Consider the following 20,492-nt stretch of genomic DNA (forward strand, 5'->3'; position numbering starts at 1 on the left):
ATTATGGTTTAAAATTAATACCGCTGTTTTTGAATGGTTTTCTAACCTCAAAAATGCTTGTTTGTTATGTAAATGAAAAATTGTTACATGCTACATGATTTATCCTCTTTTTTAAGGATTTTTTTGAAAACCGAAACCACCGACACCGTCCAGCGATTTGAGCATCATGTCATTTTGTTATGAATGGCGGCATGTCATCTTGAGCGAGTGAGCGAGGAACTGTCCGCCGTTGATACAGTACGTTCATTTTTTTTTCCCCCTTGCAGTTGCAAGCACAGGTTAATGGTCTTCTAGCTTTTCTAGACAGCTGTTTAACATGGACTCTGATCCAGCATCTCTAAAGTGGGGACCTGCACTGTCACGGTAAAGCGAATCTGCGAAGCGCTGTTCTGTCTGATCAGAAATGTTACTCACGCAGAAATGCAATTAATTGCAGGTTGATGGATATTCTGAATGGCCTACAGGCTGAAGTTGACTCGGAGCGTCAATCAGTGGACATTATGAATGAAATGTATCGACAGTTTATCGCTCTGTGAGTTTGAACAATGTTAGCAGTTGTGCTTGCGAAGAACTACCGTTTTCTGCTTCCTTGACATCCTCTGCATTTTATTTTCCCGGCCGGACAGTGTAGAAAAACAAAAGCAGGACGAAGCGAATTCCCGTCAAGTGGAACAAGCTCAGGGTAAGTAATGTTGTTGTTGTTGGCCTCTTCAATATGGCACGTTGTTGTCCAAATAACATATCGTGCTGCAGTCGTCTGCGATCCCACAGTAGGCAAAACGCACGGGAGTGGCACTGGCACCAAGCTTGTCAAGGCGCGGTATTGTTTTCTGAAGGCGCCTTTTTTGGCAGACAAAATATCCATATGCTCAGGAATTTTTCAACCCAGACATAGGATCAAAAAGGATCATGTAATACTCCATATCTGGAGGCTTTGAAGTCTATCCTAAAGAAATAAAATAGATATGCACAAGATGGGGAGATAGGGAGCATCGCTGCTAGAACGCATCAAAGTGGCAGACTCGACATTTTAATCTATCAAGTCAAAATAGGTAAATTCATTAGGTCAGACTAGATATCTGTTCATAGAGTCCACCAGCAAGCGTTACACTTGCTGCTAGTCTTTTCCAAGTTTTTGCTAATGTCGGCCTGTGTTATATTACATAACTTTAGATGCTTTGGCCGTTTGTCTTATCAGAGATGAATGCGAAGTTGGAAAGGCATTGATCTTGCATAAAATGAAATCAGATTGCAGATTTTATATTTCAGAAAAAGGAAACTGCAATTATGAAATGCATTTGGCCTTAGAAGCGTGCGCCAAAACATAATTCAAATGCTCCAGTACTCTCGTTTCATTGCTTACTCCAAAGCTGCTCCAAAGCTGCTCCAAAATGCTCGAGCCTGCCTCACACCTGCATATGGCACATACCCACACAGGGGGATCGGCCAAGAATGCCCAAATTATGATGATGATGACCTCTGTCGAAATGGCACATTCCCACGGCGGGGGATTGGCCAACATTGTAGATTCTAAATATATATATGGTCAAGGACTGGTGTATTCAAATAAATATGGGTGTTTGACTAGAATTCGGAAAAAAATAAAAAGCAAAAGAAAAAGCAATGAAGTTTTACCTAGCATAGGAATCTGTCTGATGAAACTATGTAATCATGAATAGAATCGCACACTGGTTTTAAGGCATATCTCGTGACGCTTGCCCTGAAGGAGAGAAGAACTGGAATGTTTAGAGGTAAGCCTAATCTCGAAAGGGGATTCGCTAAGTAAATTTTACGGAGAGATTCGAACTGCTGGCAGAAGAGGAAAAAGGGTTTGGTTTGGTTTGGTTTGTGGGGTTTAACGTCCCAAAGCAACTCAGGCTATGAGAGACGCCGTAGTGGAGGACTCCGGAAATTTCGACCACCTGGGGTTCTTTAACGTGCACTGACATCGCACAGCACACGGGCGCCTTGCTTTTCGCCTCCACCGAAAAGCGGCCGCCGAGGCCAGGATTCGATCCCGCGTCCTTGGGAACAGTAGTCAAGCGCCGTAACCACTGCGCCACCCCGGCGGGGTAGAACAGAAAAAATGATCTATAGATTCGATTACTCTACAAGACTCACAGAGGTTAGGAATGGATTGAACCGAAAGACATAAATACAGATTTAGTTTATGTAATCTGCAGCGCAAGAGAGTCAGAGACGCTTTATATTGCCTTGAACTACACATGCATCCACGCCAAGGCCATTTAAGGTGTTGGTAATCTGGTGCAGAAAGGAGAGGCTTGTGACTCGCGTAATAAAGACGGAAATTTTGAAATCGCGCTAAAGTTAAGTAAGCGGTATTAGTATGGTATGGAACAAGAGGTCCACCAAGGGTGGATTTTGCTAAAAAATCTGCCCTTTCATTAGATTTAATGCCACAGTGGCCGGGGACCCAGGGAAAACGCACTTCTGTAATGTGAGGAGAAATAAAAGCAGAGTATCCCTCGAATTTTTGAGTGCTTACAACGTGGATAGGCTGTCAGAAAGAAAATAATAAGTTAGTGATATTACTAAGAGTCTTAGTCAATGCCAACTCAATGGCCAGAAACTCAGCAGCAAAAATAGGCGTGCAGTCAGGGACCCGAAATGAATAACTCCAGTCAAGAGCCTGGGGGTATATGCCAGCAGCTGCCTTTCCATTCTGCTGGGAGGCATCTGTAAAAATGGCAGTATGGCTCAGAAAATTGTGTACATACTCCTCTATAAGGCCATTTAATATGTTGGCAGACAAATTCTTAGCATTCCCCTGGAAGGGTGTCATCAAATGAGATTATAGTATCGGGCTGCTGTTGGTTAACTTGTACTAAAGAGCTTATTGATATGGAAAGTTTCGACAGCAGGGAATTAGTAAACACAACCTGAGGGAGCTTATACCTAGTCCAAATATTATGAAAGAAGTATAATGAGATCTAAGTAAATTAGGGGTTAGCCAATCCAGGGACAGGCTCCAAAGACCTTAAAAATGTTCGCACAGTGAGAAGCTGAAACCGCGAATTTAGATTATATATCCTAGCTTCTAAGTACAGCACAGCATTGGCTACTGATTTGGGCAGACCTAAGCAAAGGCGCAGAGCTTGTCGTTCCAAAACAAACAGGGGTTCAAGCTTGTATCTTGGGCACCCAGAAAAGAGAATGGAGTCGAATTCAAGTATTGGCCGTACGTAGGTCTTTTAAAGCAAGAGCAGAGTGTCCCGGTGCATACCATATTTTTTGTTGCTGATTCTCATCAACTGGCCAAGAGCATGTTCACCTTTAAGCATAAGACTTCTAATTTGGGGTCCCCAGTCTAACTGTGGGCCGTGTATTATACCCAAATAGTTAATAGAACCAACCTGCGGGATTAGGACAGAATGATATGACAAAGCAATGTTAACAGGGAATACGAGGATGGCACATTTGTTGACATTTAAAGTTAACCTTAGGCTGTCCAGCCAGACTTTCAGAGTATTAAGATAATCCTACTTGTGAATATTTGTGGCAGAAGCAGAAAAAGCAGTATTGTCTGCATACACATAAACTTTGACGGCCGGGTGAGTAGGAGTATCACGCTTTACTATATTAAGCAGTAACGGCGAGAGGACTGACCCTTGTGGTACACCTCTTGACTGGGGGTAAGTGTTGGTATTTAACGCACCTTTTATGTAAAAGAATGGTCTATCCTTTAAAAATTCTCTTATCCACGTAAAGATGTACATGGGAGGTTGTAGACCAGCTAATTTATGAAGCAAAACGCTGTATTCTATGCTGTCGTACGCCTTGGTAATATCCAAGGTAACTAGAGCTGAAACCACTTCTTGCCTCATGACAACCCTAATACGTCTCTCCAAGTCTACGTGTGCGCTTCACATGGAGCATCCCCTTCGGAATCTAATCTGAGCCTCGCTAAATAAGCCATGAAAGGATAGAACATGATCCGTGAGACGACAGTAGACTAACCGTTCTATTAGCTTAACTAAATTTGAAGTGATAGCAATCGGCCGAATATTGTCGAGATCAAAACCCTTCCCCTGGTCTTTCAGTAGTAAAATAATTTTCGCTGTTTTCCAAGCTTGTGGAAGCCAAGCTTTTTCCAAAGACCAATTCACAGTCTGCAATAGGTCCAAGGCAAACTCGTTCAATAGCATTTTCAGCATAGAAATTGATACTCTGTCAACTTCAGGGGCAGCCGACTGCAGGCAATGAACTACAGACACTAATCCAGATATAGGTACTTTAGTGAAGTTTGTAGCAGACTGAAATTAGGCTGAAGAAAGGGTATTGTGTGCTTGAAAGTGCGTCGTAAGGCCTTGGGCAATGGATTCCAATTGATCTAATTCTTCTTGCATGGAAAGAACCGTGGACTAGGTGGTATGAAAGGAAGGCAAAACTTCTATACGTTCCATGTATCTATAGAGAGATTTCCGGTTGACTGGGTTAGACAAATAGGTGTTCAGATTTGCATTATATTCATCCTTAGCCTTAGACAATGTTCTTTTAAATGAAGCTGCAAAGAATTTGTAATTAATCCAGTTGTTTGGGTACAGGTTATAGGCTAGGCGCTTCCATGTGGCTTTCTTCTGACGATAGGCTTTTTCGCATTCTTCATTCCACCAGCTTGAAGGAGCCTTGCTTTTAATGCCAGACTGAACAATAAACTCTTATCGCCGAGTTGCATCTAACACTGAGGACAATACTTCAGGACCATGATTCTATTTATCAGAAGGAACAGAGGACCTGAAGGCCACCCCTAGAAATTCCTTGAACAGCGTAATGTTGACAAATTTACAGGATGTACCAATTGGCCTAAGCAGACTACATGCAATGATGAAAGTGATAGGGTAAAGGTCACTTGACGTACCGCAGTCTATTGTAGACCACGATGGTACTCCAATACCATTTCTAGCTAATGTTAAATCAATAACTGAATGAGAATTTGCTCTCATATAAGTAAAGCGCGACTATTATAACAATGCACATCATTTCTTGACATCCGAGACCAAAGTAACTGCCCACTATAGTCTGTTATGAAGCCCCATATGACATGATGGGAATTGAAGTCCCCAGCCAAAAATATGTCTGAATTATCATGCAGCAAAGCTTCTAAACCGTCTGTCCTACGGACACCTGTGGGAAGGTAGATGTTTGAAATTATGACAGGGACAATAGCAAGCCCCCGCTCCAGCCACGTGGGCGATCAGCTCTAAAAACATGGTAATTTTTAAATGTGATAGGACGATTAGGAGAGAGCCAAGTTTCTTGCAGTAAGATAGTATCAGGGCACGTACCCACCTTGGGGGAAGAAATCATTCTTGTTTTTCTTTCTTTTTAGCTGGTTAGCTAATGGTTCAGTGCTCCAAATTCTCGTTCGATCGGCTTCAAATTTGCCCCGCTGCAGTGGTAAGACACCCGACTACTGTGCCGGGGTACCTGGGTTCGATCCCAACCGCCGCTGGCTGCATTTTAATGGAGGTGAAACGAAGTGGCATCCGTGTGCTGTGCGGTGTCAGTGTACGTGATCTACAGGTGGTCGAAATTACTCTGGAGCCCTCCACTGGGGCACCTCCTCATCTCTTTGCGCTTTCACTCTCACCTTCCTCCCTTTCCTTATGGAGTGGTTCAGGTGTCCACAGAACAAGTGTGACAGATACGGCGCCTTTCTTTTCCCTTGAATCAATTATTTATTATTATCGGCCTAAATGTGGTTTGTTGTAAAACTCGGCCAAGTTTCTTTCGAAGTATAATTTTCTGCCTTCACAGTTGGAGCGGGAATATAATATATTTTCAAACTATAGTGAACTAGAAATATATTCTTGTTGATTATAGCTATAACCTTCATTTTGTTTTTCACTGCAGCCTTGCGAAACGTTGAAGAGAAGCTGCTAGAGAAGCTCGAAGATGCTAATTCCCTGCTTGCGAAAGCTAGACAGCTCAGAAACGGAGATGTACGTATCCCTTGTCATTCATTCATCTTCGCACATTGAGGACATGTGAGAAATTACAAAAGCAGCTGTACATCATTGGCTAATTCCACGTTCGTTGTCAAATGTGTGTGCTACTTTCTAGGTGGTTCATCGAAGCTTTTCTCTGACAAAATGAGTCACCAACATACCTGAAAAATTAGTTGCTCTGAGAGTGCTGCGAGTGATATCATGTGGAGTGTACTTGGATGCATAGCTCACTTCTCTATTTTATATTTTATTTCTTTGCACAGTTCGACAATGAGACTAAAAATGAAAAGCATACGACAAGAGCGAAAAATCGTCCCTGGGTGCCATCAAGGAAGGCGGACAACAACCTACATGATAAGGTTTGTGTGATTCATTTGGTTGCTATTCATTTTACACACAGACAGTAGACACACTACCTGTCTTGTATTTGATATCTGCACAGGTCATTTATCGTCTTCTCTTTACGAGCATGCATGTTGCTTATATAATTAAACAGCTTTGTCTATGGATTAGTATTACTGTAGTTTTATTACATAATTTCAAGTAGAGAAAAAAGTGCTACTCTGCCTCACGAAAATGCGAGCCCATTTTTTATATATTTCCATGATTTCAACTCTGTTAACCACATGTTCTTTTGCTAAGATGCAGTGGTACGGGGGCCTTTGAGATTTTGTGTTGGACCACATGCTGTGCACTGATTGCTGCTAACAACAGGTTTAATTTCATGCACAGCCCAAAACTGTTGCAAAGTCGACCGTGCCAAAGCAGCAACCGCGACCGCGAAGTCGTTCTGTGGTTGTGTCAAGAAAGCTCAGCGTTGTCAGCAGAGACCAACCACGCTCAGCATCCCAGACACGATGCCAGAAACAGATATCACAGCGCAGAGCTTCAAGTCCTTTGAAGAAGCTGGACAGACCAAATTACAAGTATGTTCTTATTTAAGACAAAAGGGGAAAAATTTCAGAAAAATGCAACCTGTACGTGGTAGCTGGACAGTGTGCATGAAAATACAGCAGTAACCTACAGTAAAGTATGGTAATTTCTTTTTACCACCAGGGATGAATGGTGTGCTTGATTGTTGTGTAGAATATTAGTACATTATTGAACTATTGGTGGCACCACTTTCAAGGACACCATGGACAGCTCTGTCAAATTTTGATTATTAGTGTGGCAGCAGAAGACCTATTTATTGCTGAGAAATTTGAAACTGAAGTGGGATTGTTTCTTTCCTCCGCTCAGTTAAAACTTGTGACAGTAATGCTAACATTGTATACATTAGGCACTCTACAATCAGCAGTTGCAAGTCGCTATTGGAGCGGTTTTTGAAAGTGGCGTGTAATGATGACACTTGTCCTTCATATTTTGATTTTCTCTAACATATAAAGATACAGTTTTAACCAAAAGTAGCTTCTTTGTCGTGTTAATATAATGATAAATTGATGTAGGCTGTGTATAACATTTCTTCAATGTCCCTTTAACATGCTTCTGCCTATGACTTAACCAGATGCAAGCTTGTTAGTACACTGTTTCTTGTAGATTCTTGTAGTGTTAACAAGTGTATGCATATAATTTGCACAATCTGCCATGAGGCCTCTGTCATTTAGCGTGCTGTAGTTTGTGCTTGTAGCATAGCGGATTACTTCCCTGTGAGCAGGTGTTCGCTGGGTGTCCGTACGTCTGTGATCCTGATTTGTTTGTAGTGGTTTGTCATCCAACTATTACCATTGTTTGTAATGTGAAGAGCAGCATATTTCTGGTGCTTCGTCTTCACTACAGCTTTGGCATATTTAATAAACAATACAAAAGAGTACACTCGGCCAGTAAGTTAGCTGTAAGTCTTTATTTGCGTGTTTGCTTTTTTGGGAAACAACCGAAATCGATGCCCACTGAATGGCAGTTAATTAATGGGCCCTGTTGTTAAATTTGTTGCTTTCATGTGTTAAACCCTGTCAAAGGGTAAGGCATTGCATTATTTATAGCTTAGCCTTTCAGTGCCTGAAGGTTATTGGAGGCTACTGAAGCTTCAGCTAATGGCAATGCAAAGATGTAAAAAAAAAAAAAAAAAATTGTTTACTTGCAGATATCCGTGTTAAGGTGCGAAATTCATCACAAGTTATTTCAGCCACCTTCTCTCTTTTGGTATGAAGTTAATAGAAACATACAAGCACTTACCTAAACTATAACTGCAAATGTTCTGCTCACTTCCTTTTGCTGCTTGGTCTGAAGGGTCTTGATTCCTCCTGCATTATTTTTTTTTTCTGATTTGGCAATATACTTCTTTTATTGGCTATGTGCAAAATCGCAATTTTAATATCTGCCTTTGATGTTTTTTTTTCTTAGCAGTTGCAGTAACTCTTTTCTTAACCATTATCCGCTGGTCCCCTACATTGTACAATGCACTCCAATTTTGAACTCGCTCATTTTGAACTTGCCATTTATTCGAACTTATGCATGGGTCCTTACACATACTGAGTGCATTATAAAGGTGCCTCATTAATTCAAATAAGTGTTTCCTTATTTTATGGTTTTAATTATCAGCACAGTTGACTGGACTGCTGCTTCATTCACAAAGCTTTGGACTTGCTTTTGCAGTTTGTTATCTGAGGCATGGTAACGATGATCTGCAAGCATGCTTTGCTTTCTGCTGTCCTCTTAGTGCCTACCTGCTGTTTCTTGCTCTTACATCAATTCTTCCCTTCTGGGGAACTAATTGGCAGAGCAGCCACATTTTCCTTTTGATATGTAAAGAAAGCATGCATTTGAACAGGGAACTGCTTGGCACTCCAGAAGCCCAGGCGCAAATTCGGGAGTTTTCAGCGCTGGTGGACGAAGCACGGAAGTGCGCTGCAGTGGATGCCGAGTGCGCTGAGCGCCGTCAGTTCCTCGCCATGTATGATGCTGAGGTATGTGTGCCTGCTTTTTAAACTGCTGATATCATCGTCCATTTGATGGATCTGTTGCACATATCTGCTGTTTACCTCAGGGTGTATTAATGTGTACATCCGTGTTCAAAATTCTTCACGGCACTGTGTTTGCTTTTGGGCCATGTAGCGCAACACTCATGCCACGACTGAAGCTCGTAAAGGCCATTGTTTTTCCCTAGCAAATTGAAACATGGTGTGTTCTGTAAATTTGCGATTAGATACCTCAAAAGCAAACTCGGTGGTTTGCAGATGTTTTGACCAATGCTATCTATACAGTAAAGCTATACAGTAAAGCTTAATTGGTTCTTGATCAATTTGAAATCCCACATGACTTCAAGGTTTGCGATCCCGTAATCTGTATTAAAATTTTACCGAATAATTTGAACCCCCAGGTGGCATCGGTTATATCTGGGGTGCTGCGCGAGTGTGGCTCAGTATGCTACAAACTTGGGAATTATTGAGTTCACCTTACAATGCAACATAGCACTTTCGCTTCATGCACCATCACACACGTAGAGAGGCGGTAGTTTGGCTTTGTATGTGTCATGATGCCGTCATGCTAGCCAGATCGACCATCTGCAGTTCAGTGGTGGCATTAGATGTGCCGGGGCTCTGCTGACACCAACACTGAGTATAGTTTCTATTTTGGGCACAATGGCAGGCTGCACCAAGTTTATAGATAGATACGTGATGCACTATTCCAGTCCCTGATTGGCCGAATGGACTGCATACACTCTCTCCTTGTCACTGCTTTTCAAACAATAGCTGTTGTGCACATGCGCCTTAGAGCAACTCTGAGCCCCTAACTTGGCATATTCGACCTCGGCCATCACTCTTGCATGCACCAAAATTGTCGGACTATGTATGGTGTCAGATGGCAAAGAGCTGTGACAATAAGTATGTGTAAGGTGGGATTTAGGCAGCTGGTATAGCTGCTATAAATGGAGCTGTGGTTTTCTGGTTTGTGGCTCGTAGTCTGCTGGGCAGCCACCTTTCTTGTCTTCATCTGCTTCCAGCTACTCAGCTCAACTTTTTGACTACATGTGCTACACAAGAAGAGATGTGGGACCATGCTTTTTGACATTGAAGCCAGCTTGTTTGAGTTTTAGGTGGCTGACGGTGACTTGGCAACCTCATGTCTTGACAAGTCCCCTGTCCAGAAGTGACTGGTATTAAGCATTGACTGCAGCTTTTTGGAATGCATAGGCAGTGATTGTAAAGTACTGCAGACAAGTGAACACATTTTGCATCGCCTTTATAGTCCTTGAAACTTTGATTTTACATCTTAAGTGGTTAACAAAATTTTACTAAATCTAAATTTAAGGTTTGGAAGGGCAATAAAGGACAAAAGCAGGCATGAGTGATGCAATGAGGAAAACAAAAATAAATTGGTATGGCGCAGTAATATGCTTTGTGGGGTTCGACGTACCAAAGGTGTATATGAGCTACGAGAGGTACCATAGTGGACAATACTGGATTATTTTTGGCCAGCTGGGGTTCTTTAACTTGCACTGACTTTGCATGGCACGTGGATATTTTGTGCATTAGCACATAGGGCTTTATTTTCTGCTGAAAAGTTATTGTAAGTGTGCATGTGTGTCTGTCTGTGAGGCACTGATTGGTTGGCGACTTGTGTGACGTCACGAGACCATGTCACAGCCGAATCAGCAGGAGCTGTCAACTTGGGCAACTCTTTTGTTTGGCATAGCAATCATATCCTCCGGGACCCTTGGAAAACAGAGTGAGACACTTCACTCCTAGGCCATGCAGGCATGGTCATTTAGCTTGGTTCAAGTGTGCTTTCTATCTGGCACACCTGTGAGCTTAAGTAGTATACAATATGTATGTCATTTGATGTAACTCAGTTGAAGTCGGACAAAATCGAGGAAAGCCAAGACAAACCATGCAAGACGAGGATTAACCTTGCTAGCTCACAATAATTCGTGATCAGCTTGAAACTAAACTGCCCAGAAATATTTTTCATTTCGCCTTATGCGAACCAACCAATAAAAAGACGACAGCCACCATGGTGTAGCCACACAACTTCAGTTGAATGCTGTACAGCCCTTTCAAATTCTTATTTGAAAGGGCTGTACCTGAGCTAACTGGATGGCTGGCAAGATGCCAGAGTGACAAGCCAGGATGGCTGTGTCAGTATAAAGGGGTTTTTGGGGATGGGACTGTAAGACTGCATCTGTGCCGTTATTAGTGTAACCACCAGTTGGTTGAGGATGTGTTATGCTTTTGCGAGTGCTTGTACACATGTTGGATTAGATGATCGTGTAACTAGTGTCTCATAACTGGAACGGACCTGTGGCAGCATTGGCATTGCTATCACTAAAAGAGTGTTCTTCTCCGAGATAATAAAAATTCTTTCCAAGACAGAACTACTGAAAAGGCTAACCTGTTCCTTGACGCATAAGCTTGAAACTGCCATCACCAAATAAGGTGTAAAATGTTCCTGATGGCAGTTTGGGACACTTAAATTATATGACCGGAGATGCGAAGCGTATATACCCACAGACCTTCTTGAGCGCATTCACCATTATCTGGCATAGTTACAACATGCCTTGTGATGCTAGGCCATTCCATGTAGTCTGTTGCTGATGAAATCTTTCACCTTTTTAAACACATTTGTCATTTAAGCCACCCCAAAACATGCAGCTTTTTTTCAGTTGAGAGATTGTCTGCTACCAGTGCGTGTTTTAACATCACCGTCTTTGACTGTGCAGAGCAGTGGATGCTTTCCAAGGCGGCGTACATGCAACCTGCATTTCTCGTTGTGTTCTTATGCCATTACCACTGTCACAATTCCACAAACGTGAGGGACTAAGTTTCCTTTCTGTCTGTTTTCCCTTTCACTCTTTCTTTTTATCTAGGCAATTGAGTGCAGTGAGCAGTTAACCTCCCTGCTTTTTCTTGTCTCTTTTTCTCTCGCTTTGCTTTCTCTTTTCTTTGGTGGCAGTAGCATTCTTTGTTCAGACCCAAACATTGATCGTTGTGTGGTGTTGCAGGAAGCTGGTGGTGATGGTGAACCAGGCAGGAGTAAGGGTAAGTGAAGCTCACTCAAAAATTGGCACACGCTGAGAAGGATGGACTTATTCGTGCAATTTGATTGGCCTGAAACATGAGCACAGTGGCGAGATTGCTTAATAACACTCCAAAATGTACTGATTAGTATTATTTCATCATTGCGAAGAAGGGACAATAGCATCACCTGCTATTATGCCATGCTTTTACCCCAATATCTCTTCTGTGCTAGAGAGAGGTTAAACATTTTTTGCTTGGAGAACGGGTGAGGTTGTTCTTCCACTTTTCTTCATTCCGTCCATTTCTTGCTAGCAGGTTTTATGCTTCTAGAAATTCAGATGGAAAATTTGCCATTATTTCTGAGGCCAGTGCTCAAGAAAAACCAGCTTGCCCAGGGACTGTTTCAAAATCAAAGTTTTTATTGTTGTGGCCATCTCGTACTCCAGGCTGTGTTGGTACTTGGGGTTAATTTAGTTGGTTGTAGAGCAGTTAAACCCACGTGATGCTAGTACTGAGCATATATGCATGCAGTAAAACCTTGTAAAGTGTACTTGCTTAACCGGTAGTCCCGCTTGGGATGTACTCACTTATAACTAGCTCGGCTTCTATTCAGCCTCGTTTGTGCCGCTCACTTACGATGTAGTGGCTTATTACAAATGTATTGCTTTAGGATGAGCCTAAAAGGATACCTTGTAAACTAACCATCAACTACACTGCACGTTGCAGGCAAACTTCACTAGGGCTCTAAATGTGTAGCTCACGGCCACGTAACGGGTGTGAAGCACGTAACGGGTGTGCTTACAGCTATCATTGCAGGCTGACTGGAGTCATTGCTGTGGTTTGGCCCCGTCTCATTACATTGTCACATTATCGGCATTGCCATGTGTTGCGTGCTTTCCATCTTTAGTGTTTCCCAAATGACATCACACTCCAGCACGTCTTGCGGTTGAGCAAAGCTTCGAGTGTTAACTGCTGCCGACGGTGATTCCCGTGAAGGGCTGTTTGGTTCAGTTTTACAGGGGTAGGCCACTGTGGAAACTCAGTTTTTGCTAATGTTTGGGTATATTTCAGCTGTTTTCAGTTAGTATTGCATACTTAGCTTTGCGCATACCTTTTCCGCAGCCCCGCAAATCACACCTTAACACGTTTTCACTGTAATAACCATCATCCAATAGGTTAGTCCAAGCTTGTAGGTCTTCAGTTTGGTAGCACCGGAAATTTTTGTGGCTTTCACCCACGATTTTTGCTTTACGCCTTGTCCTCTGCATTCTGTTGGGAAATATTTTCTAAGGTGTCTGCGAAAGATTGCTTGAACCATCACAGTACTAACTACTGGCAGAAAGGCACATCCCAGGAAATTAGATCAACTGAAAGCTCAGTGGGAATGTGGGGACACTAAGGAAATTGTGTTCTGTTCAGAAATCAGGCATTGTCAGCTTGGTCATATTTCTGCAGAGGTTTCTAACTATTCTTAACTACTTGCATTTTTTTTTTTCCTGACAGTACATGTGATTACTACGACTGCGAATATTTACTCATGCACAGTCTAACCAGCCAGAAGCTGAAGTGCACTGTGCTACAGCATTCTGCACATACTGCTTCATAACTTGTTTGTACAGAAATGACTGCATTCTCGATCCTTCCGTGCAGTGTCTTCCTTGCTGATATCACCGGAGTTTCCAACACTGAAAGAGCTTCAAGAGGAATTCCGCACCTACGTCGACAAAAAGTGCCTTGCCTTGGACAAGTTCATGGCAGACTTTTGTGCCTGTAGTGTTATACCACTTCTGGAAAGCACACCATGCCCAGATGTGTTTGTACCCCTTCACCACTTTTTGTCACAATTCCTGGAAATGTGTGCCAACCTTAAGTTTATTGAGTTTTAAGTTCACTACACTCACAAACATCATAATACGGGGGTGGAACTATGGGACAAAGCTTGTTCACCTCCCCCCTTTCCAAGTTAGGTATTTTACATCCTAAAACTATGCTGAACCCAATTTTTTTTGACAGAAGATATTTTATTTTGCATGATTTAGGCCTGTAAAAATAAAAGTGAAAGCGGTGATGAAAATACACTGTTCAGATGAGACTGCCTGTCTGCAATGCGGCCTTTCAAGAATGACCTATAGATCCACATTTGACAAAAGCGAGCGAAGAATTATAAAGTATTAAAATTTTTATTGTTTATTCTGTATTAGAGGGTACATTATTAGTATAGATAAAAGTCCGTCAGTATATAGCAAAGCAGGCCAGTTGTTTACTCTAATGTACTGCATTCTGCACAGTGCAACAGACAGCACTTGCTTGTGTTTATATGTAGCATCTTTGTAACCATGTTATTTCATGTTGTACATAATTCGGTGACACAAAAAAATTGGTCAGGAACACAGTACCTGGTCGATATGTTAGTTTGAAGACGGTGCTATGCAGTAATGACTAACGTAGTGATGGACAGGTGCAATACGGAAGAGCAAGTAATAAAGGTACTTGAGAGTGTGCTGAGAGATGCTTACATTCATTTCTAATCGGCTTCTTTTCCTTCTTTCTTGTTTGTTGCAGGGAGTATGCCGCAGCTATTAAGACATTTTATGGAATAATCTGCGACAAAGGTCATCGCTTTCCAGCATACATCGTGCGGGAAGAGTGAAAGCGATACTTTTAGGTATTTTTTTTATTGCTGGTATCGTTATTGCCATCATCCACAGCTCTGAAGAATTGTAGTGTATGATGGTCATTTGTACTTTGCTATTTATTGCTATTTATATTTTTGTACATCATGTGTGAAAATAAATGTGTATATTGAGTGTGTAAACACATGAGCAATATTGAACCACATTCTGACGCAGGAAGCGTGTAGCGAATAAATTATGACTTTGGAGAATGACGTATACCCACGAGGGAGGATGTAAGCGACAAAATTGATACAGACTTACAGAATACAGAATTAATACAGAATTGTATTAGACTATGACAAAATGAATATACATGCACAGGGTGTTTCACGTAACTTGAACCGAGGATTTTAAAAAAGCGGTAATTCGCAGCCAGCCTAAACCTGGGATACATTGTTTGCTGTCATGTGATGCTGCTCTTCAGAACATTTTTTTTAATATTTTGCTTAATTAAGTGAATTATGCAAAATTATGAGTGTTCATTTTAGTGCCAAGAGCTTTACGTTGGGTTGTAGAGCAGGCTTAGAAACAACTGGTCTAGTTTATTGTGGCATTGTATTTCCTATGGTGTTCTTCTTCCTGGCACCTAAAGAAAGCCTGCGAATTATAAAAAACACCATGTGACTGTGCTCATGCGCTACCATACTGAAGTGCTCTTAACGGCGTTTCGAGCAAACGGAATGTGCTCACGGCCTGCGGTGAAGTGAACAGCCGTCGCTCTAAGCAGCAATTTGACAATACATCGGCTTTTTCCACGGTTGTGAGTGGAGAGGATGCGCTGCAGTCTGGTAAACGACAGACAAGCCACGGATAGGCAATCAATATGACACTTTGATTCTGTGGTTGCATAAATCATTCAAGAAAGGCAAAGAGTTTGTTTGGTTCTTTTAGGCAACCTCTGCATTTTTTCTCCTTTAAATCAGAGTGCAGCCAAGGAGCAAGTGCAGTCTTCATCTGAGAGCTCGAGTGCCAGGAGTAGCGAGAAGAATGCGTTTCTCGAATCTAGAAAAAGCAGACATGGTGTTAGCCTTGTGTGCAGCGAGCGGTGACTGTAGACGAGCAGCTCAGATATTTTGTCGTCAGATTCCTTAAAGCATGCTGAAGGCTGCGTCTGCAAATGTGATAAAAAAGGTGTCAGAACTGAATAGTTGTTGTTGGCAGATTGTTCAAACACATAATGAACTAGAGGGCAATGCATCTATTCGAGAATCCTGTGGTTCAAGTGAATTACTAGACACCAGTCTTCGAAGGTTTTCCTTCCTGTCTGAGAATAAAGCTTTAGTTTGAATTGGCTGTCCTTGGCCTGTCTGTTGCTTATCAGAGGTGGTAGCGCTTCCTTTTCGCGTGCTTCGTTGGAAAGTACTGACGCACTGTCAGAAAAGCAGTAAGCCACCTGATAATCCACTGCTGCTTAGAGCGGTGGCCGTTGACTTCACCACGGCCCACTAGCACATTCCGTTTGCCCGAAGCACCATTGAGAGCGCTGCAGTATGGTAGCTCATGAGCGTTATCATGTGGTAGTTTTTCATATTTCGCTGATTTTCCTTATTGGTATTCATTAGATACCGGAAAAATGGATGCCATAGGAGGTATGATGCCACAATGAACTAGATTGGTTGTTTCTAAGCCTTCTCTACAACTTAACATAGAACTCTTGGCACCGTTGGTATCGTTGGTTTCAGCGAGCTGAGGATTGCCGCTTTTTTAAAGTCCGTGGTTCAAGTTACACGAAACACCCTGTATATATATATATATATATATATATATATATATGGCTACTTCATCTGTGAAGAAAGAGAGAGGAAAAGAATTGGAAAGAAGCATGTTCTCTGGTCAAAGGTAGTGAACACCGAAGGGTGTCTTGTGACCACTGAGCAACAACGCACTAAGAATGACCGTAGGCCAAGGGAGACTTGTGGAGAGAGGGTGAGGCCTACTGTACTATTTACTTGCGTAATGGATGCACTTGGATAATAAATCCATCTCTCTTTTTTTTTTGCTGGAAGTTTACATAAAGTTACATAGCGCTGCAATAGCAGCAAACACCTTCTGATGCTAACAGTGCTAAAATCCGGCTTCATGATTCTGTCAGAACACATGTTTTCATTTATGATGAATGGATTTATGGACAGGTGGACAGGGGTGAAATTTCGATTTTCACGCTCACAAAGAAACTCAGTCGAAACTTTTTGTTTTCTGTAATGAACCTACCTACAAAACTGATGTCAACTTTTCTTGAAAAGATGCAGGTTAATGACATGAGTTTATATGGGGTATTGAATTCTTGTGTCCAGAGTGTGCTGAAATACTTATGGACATAGCCAAGTGCGTCTGAATAGAATGAGCTTTGCCAGCAACTGAAGGCAGTGTGACTCAGTTTCAGTTGCCTCTAAAGATGCAGTAGGGCAGATTCTTACACATTTGAGCAAATGATATTTGCATGGCCATAATGGCAGCCTTGGCTAATAGGACTTCATGACAATGTTGTTTACAGTGCTCTTGAGTCAGCTGTGGCTCGCTTCATACTTTGAGGCCTCTAGGGCTCAAAAGTGTTTCAACAAGGGCTGCGCAAGTAGTGGGAATCTTTTCTCTTTTTTTTTTTATTTTGTCCTGATCCAAACATTTCTCAGAGCTCACTGTTGCTATAAAAGCATTATGCTGACTAGGAATTTTTCAAGTGCTTTGAAAAATCATGTACTTCAGTCATATAATGCTGCAGCTTGCTGTTGGCCATACCACGGGTTGTATTTTTATTTATTTCTTTTTTCACTATACTGCAGGCCAGATTGGCCAAGGCAGGAAGGTCGTGAAACACAAACATAACATATAATAATGGTAAATACACTCCATGTTACACAAAGAAAATGAAGTATTACATAACAAAAAGTATAAAAGCATGAAATTCTAGCAGCTTTAGCTTTAGGTATAACTAATTCATGAAAAAAAAATTTGAATTTCTTCAACGTTAGTTGAACTAACAACGAACTCAACCAGTACATTCCAGTCGGAAATGGTTTGGGGGAAGAAACTGCATTTGTGTGTGTTGGCTTTTGCAAAAAATGGCTACAAGGAATGTTCTTTAGTGTGGCTGGTCTTTCTAGTGCTGCAGTATTTAAGGAATGAGGGGGAGAGTATTCAGAGGCTCCCTGTAAGGGTTTTATGAAGGAGGGATGATCGGGAGCCAAGGTCATCAGAGCACGATGCTCCCATTGCCGTCAGCATTGCCAACTAATGGCAGAATTGCCCCGCCACGATGGTGCAGTGATTAGGGCGATCGACTGCTCTGCCCAAGGATGTGGGATCGAATCCTGGCCACAGCGACCACTTTTTGATGGAGACAAAAAGCAAGGTGCCTGTGTGAGCTGTGGTCGACATTTTCGGAGTCCTCCAATACGGTGCCTCTCATAGCCCAAGTCACTTTTGTACGTTACATCCCATAAACCAACCAACCTTTAATGGCAGAATCAGATCACCTAATGATATGCTGAACGAGGAAAACGGATTGGCAAAGGAACAGCAACAAAAGCTAGCCAAATGAAATGGAAACTCTAGAATAATGAGAAGTGCGACTTGCTATGTACGTACTACCCGGGAATGGACCCATGAACAAAGGCATGCAAAGTGTGTTGCAGAAGCCATTGCTCTAGCCGGTGCCCAGGCATCTGAAGTTGAGCTATTTTTCGACCTTCGGTTTAACCACTGCTAAATTTTTTCTTTTAGTGGTATAGAAGGAGGTTTCACAGCCACCTCTGCGAATGTTTACAGTAATTCTTTTACATTAAGAGAAAGCTGTAGTTAGCACAGCCTGTAAAAATCGGGTGGGGAGGCTCAGTCCAGGTACAGTATGCTCTAGCCCAGGGCCCCATCTCCAAAGGTAGGAGGAGAAGGCCTGTTTATATGGAACAACAAATAGCGGAACTCTAAGCAACAGGTATGAAGCGAAAAAAAAAAAAAAGAAAACATAATTAGGAGACTAATATGACTTTGTTTAATAGACCTTGTCGAGCTGCAAAAACTAGAATTCCCCACCACTCTGAGCTATTTATTCCTAGCTATTTATGTGATGGTGTGCACTTGCTTGAGGATTGGAGATCGTGTAATGGTTTACTGTCATTCCCTTCGGCCTGTGGCCGAGGAAAGCATCAAAAAAACGTAACTGGAAATTCTTTTCCCACCGTCACTATCGCTACATCGCCCTGCATTTGCAGTTCCATCACTGCTCGTCTCCCACGTACTTTAGGAGAGGAAAATAGGCCACTTCAGAGCTAGAGCAGTCCGGACGCGACCCGTTCTGTGTGCTAAAAACTAAAGCACCACTCACACAGGAATAAAAAGTATCGCACCTTATTCTTTATATTTAGTTACGTGTAGTTACAACGAAACGGGGTGCGGAAGTGTGTATGGAAGTGAGGACCAAGGAAATGTGCGTGTGTGGGTGTGTATGTGGGGGAGGGGGAGTTATGGAGTTACATGTGCTTTAGCCTAGGGCCTCGATTTTTCTCAATCCGGCCTTGTGTAAAATTAATTACTGTTTCGCTGGTTTTTATAAGTTCTGCCACAGCCCCGTCTGCAGTTTTGTTTTTTGCAGTTCCGAACTTTATAAGTTACTAAATCGAAAAACGTGGACCCTCACATATGCTACCTTCTTGTGGTCGAAGATTAATCCGAAATACTCCTACAGAGGAGAACTTCTGCTGCTTTTACAACGCATACCGACGCACGCTAGCGCACGCATGCACTGCGCCGACGACCGCCTATCATGCGGGAGGGTCTTGACAGTCTTGACCACCGTCTTGACTATTCAGCGATTCGTGCAGGCCGTTGGCGCAGCGTCAGCTTGTTAAAACTTATGATCAGAAATTCTTTATTAAATTTGATATGTAAACGAAGTGCCTCGATCCTCTGCGTAGAACTGCGGAAGAACTATTACAAGAGAAAAGGAACGCACAAAATTGACTTTGGATATCTACGACTTCAGGCAGCGTCGGTGGTTCAGTGGTAGAATACTCGCCTGCCACGCGGGTGGCCCGGGTTCGATTCCCGGCCGACGCATTTTTTTTCCCCTTACCATGTTTGCTAGTGTTGATTTGAAGCGTGCCTTGCTGTGTGTGTGTGTGCGTACGAATTCACTGTGATAGTGATAGCAGAGCACGCACCGTGCACTACGTTGTCTACACTCTGATAAAGGCTTTCGCCTAATGAAAGCATCTATAGTGCTCTTAGGTTCGGCTTGTTGATTCGCGACGAAAGCGCTGAATCCAGCATATGAGTATGCTTGATCTGCACTACGTGCAACAGCTGTGCAGCCTGGAACAGTACCTCGGTACCTTCCCCCAGTCCTCCTTCGTGATATAACGGCTTGACATGTCGGCGATAGGACTGGGAGGGGTGGGGTGGGTGCGTTTGTTTTCGATCGCGTGCATTCGCAGACTGCTCGCTCGGGAGAAAATGCGCGGAAAAATTGTTTGTCTGCTTTTTTCCCTAGTTCCTCTTGAGGCCGTTTGATGTCGTGACGTCCCATTGAATAAATCAAATAAATACACTTTTTATTTGCGCCCGGTGAAATCGTTTATGATTTCACCTGCTTTGTGCGAATGCCAATAATACCTCGTTGATTCATGCTCGTTGCTTCGTGCATGAATGATGCATTTGTACAAATGCATCGATCATTCATGCAAATGCTTTCACCTGCTACGTTGTTGACTCAAAATACAGGAAAATAATTTAGGGAATTGTTGAGAAGTTGCTGGTGAGTTGAGTAGTTGAGCTAGGGTTAGGGAAGATGAGATTTTGCTTTCATCGCTGTTTATAACGCGGCAGAAGTACATGGGGATCAATGAGTTTCATGCATTAAACCAGGCGAAATTTGTGTGCTGCAGAATTGTTGCCAGCGC

General features: G+C 42.5%; 1 protein-coding gene and 1 non-coding gene across 2 annotated transcripts; both read left to right on the forward strand.

The window, feature by feature from the left end:
* The first annotated feature begins 22 nt into the window (after positions 1-22).
* Positions 23-14,754, forward strand: LOC146189085 (uncharacterized). The gene is made up of 10 exons (XM_084604025.1): positions 23-363; positions 437-532; positions 627-682; positions 5,875-5,963; positions 6,233-6,328; positions 6,702-6,895; positions 8,737-8,872; positions 11,908-11,944; positions 13,574-13,736; positions 14,486-14,754. Exons 1-10 carry the CDS (start codon positions 317-319, stop codon positions 14,571-14,573), a joined length of 1,002 nt encoding a protein of 333 aa, XP_084460151.1. The 5' UTR covers positions 23-316; the 3' UTR covers positions 14,574-14,754.
* A 4,825-nt stretch (positions 14,755-19,579) lies between these two features.
* TRNAG-GCC (transfer RNA glycine (anticodon GCC)) lies at positions 19,580-19,650 on the forward strand. The gene has a single exon. It is a non-coding gene; the product is annotated as a tRNA-Gly (tRNA).
* The last annotated feature ends 842 nt before the right edge of the window (positions 19,651-20,492 follow it).

The sequence above is a fragment of the Amblyomma maculatum genome, chromosome 5, assembly GCF_055883805.1.
Source record: "Amblyomma maculatum isolate TAMU_Amacu chromosome 5, ASM5588380v1, whole genome shotgun sequence".
Classification (NCBI taxonomy): Eukaryota; Metazoa; Arthropoda; class Arachnida; order Ixodida; family Ixodidae; genus Amblyomma; species Amblyomma maculatum.

Bases quoted from the DNA above. Each gene is read 5' to 3' on its own strand.
- LOC146189085 (XM_084604025.1), top strand. From the start codon at position 317: ATGGACTCTGATCCAGCATCTCTAAAGTGGGGACCTGCACTGTCACG. The intron at 364-436 runs GTAAAGCGAATC...AATTAATTGCAG, and splicing joins TGGGGACCTGCACTGTCACG to GTTGATGGATATTCTGAATG. The intron at 533-626 runs GTGAGTTTGAAC...CCGGCCGGACAG, and splicing joins TATCGACAGTTTATCGCTCT to TGTAGAAAAACAAAAGCAGG.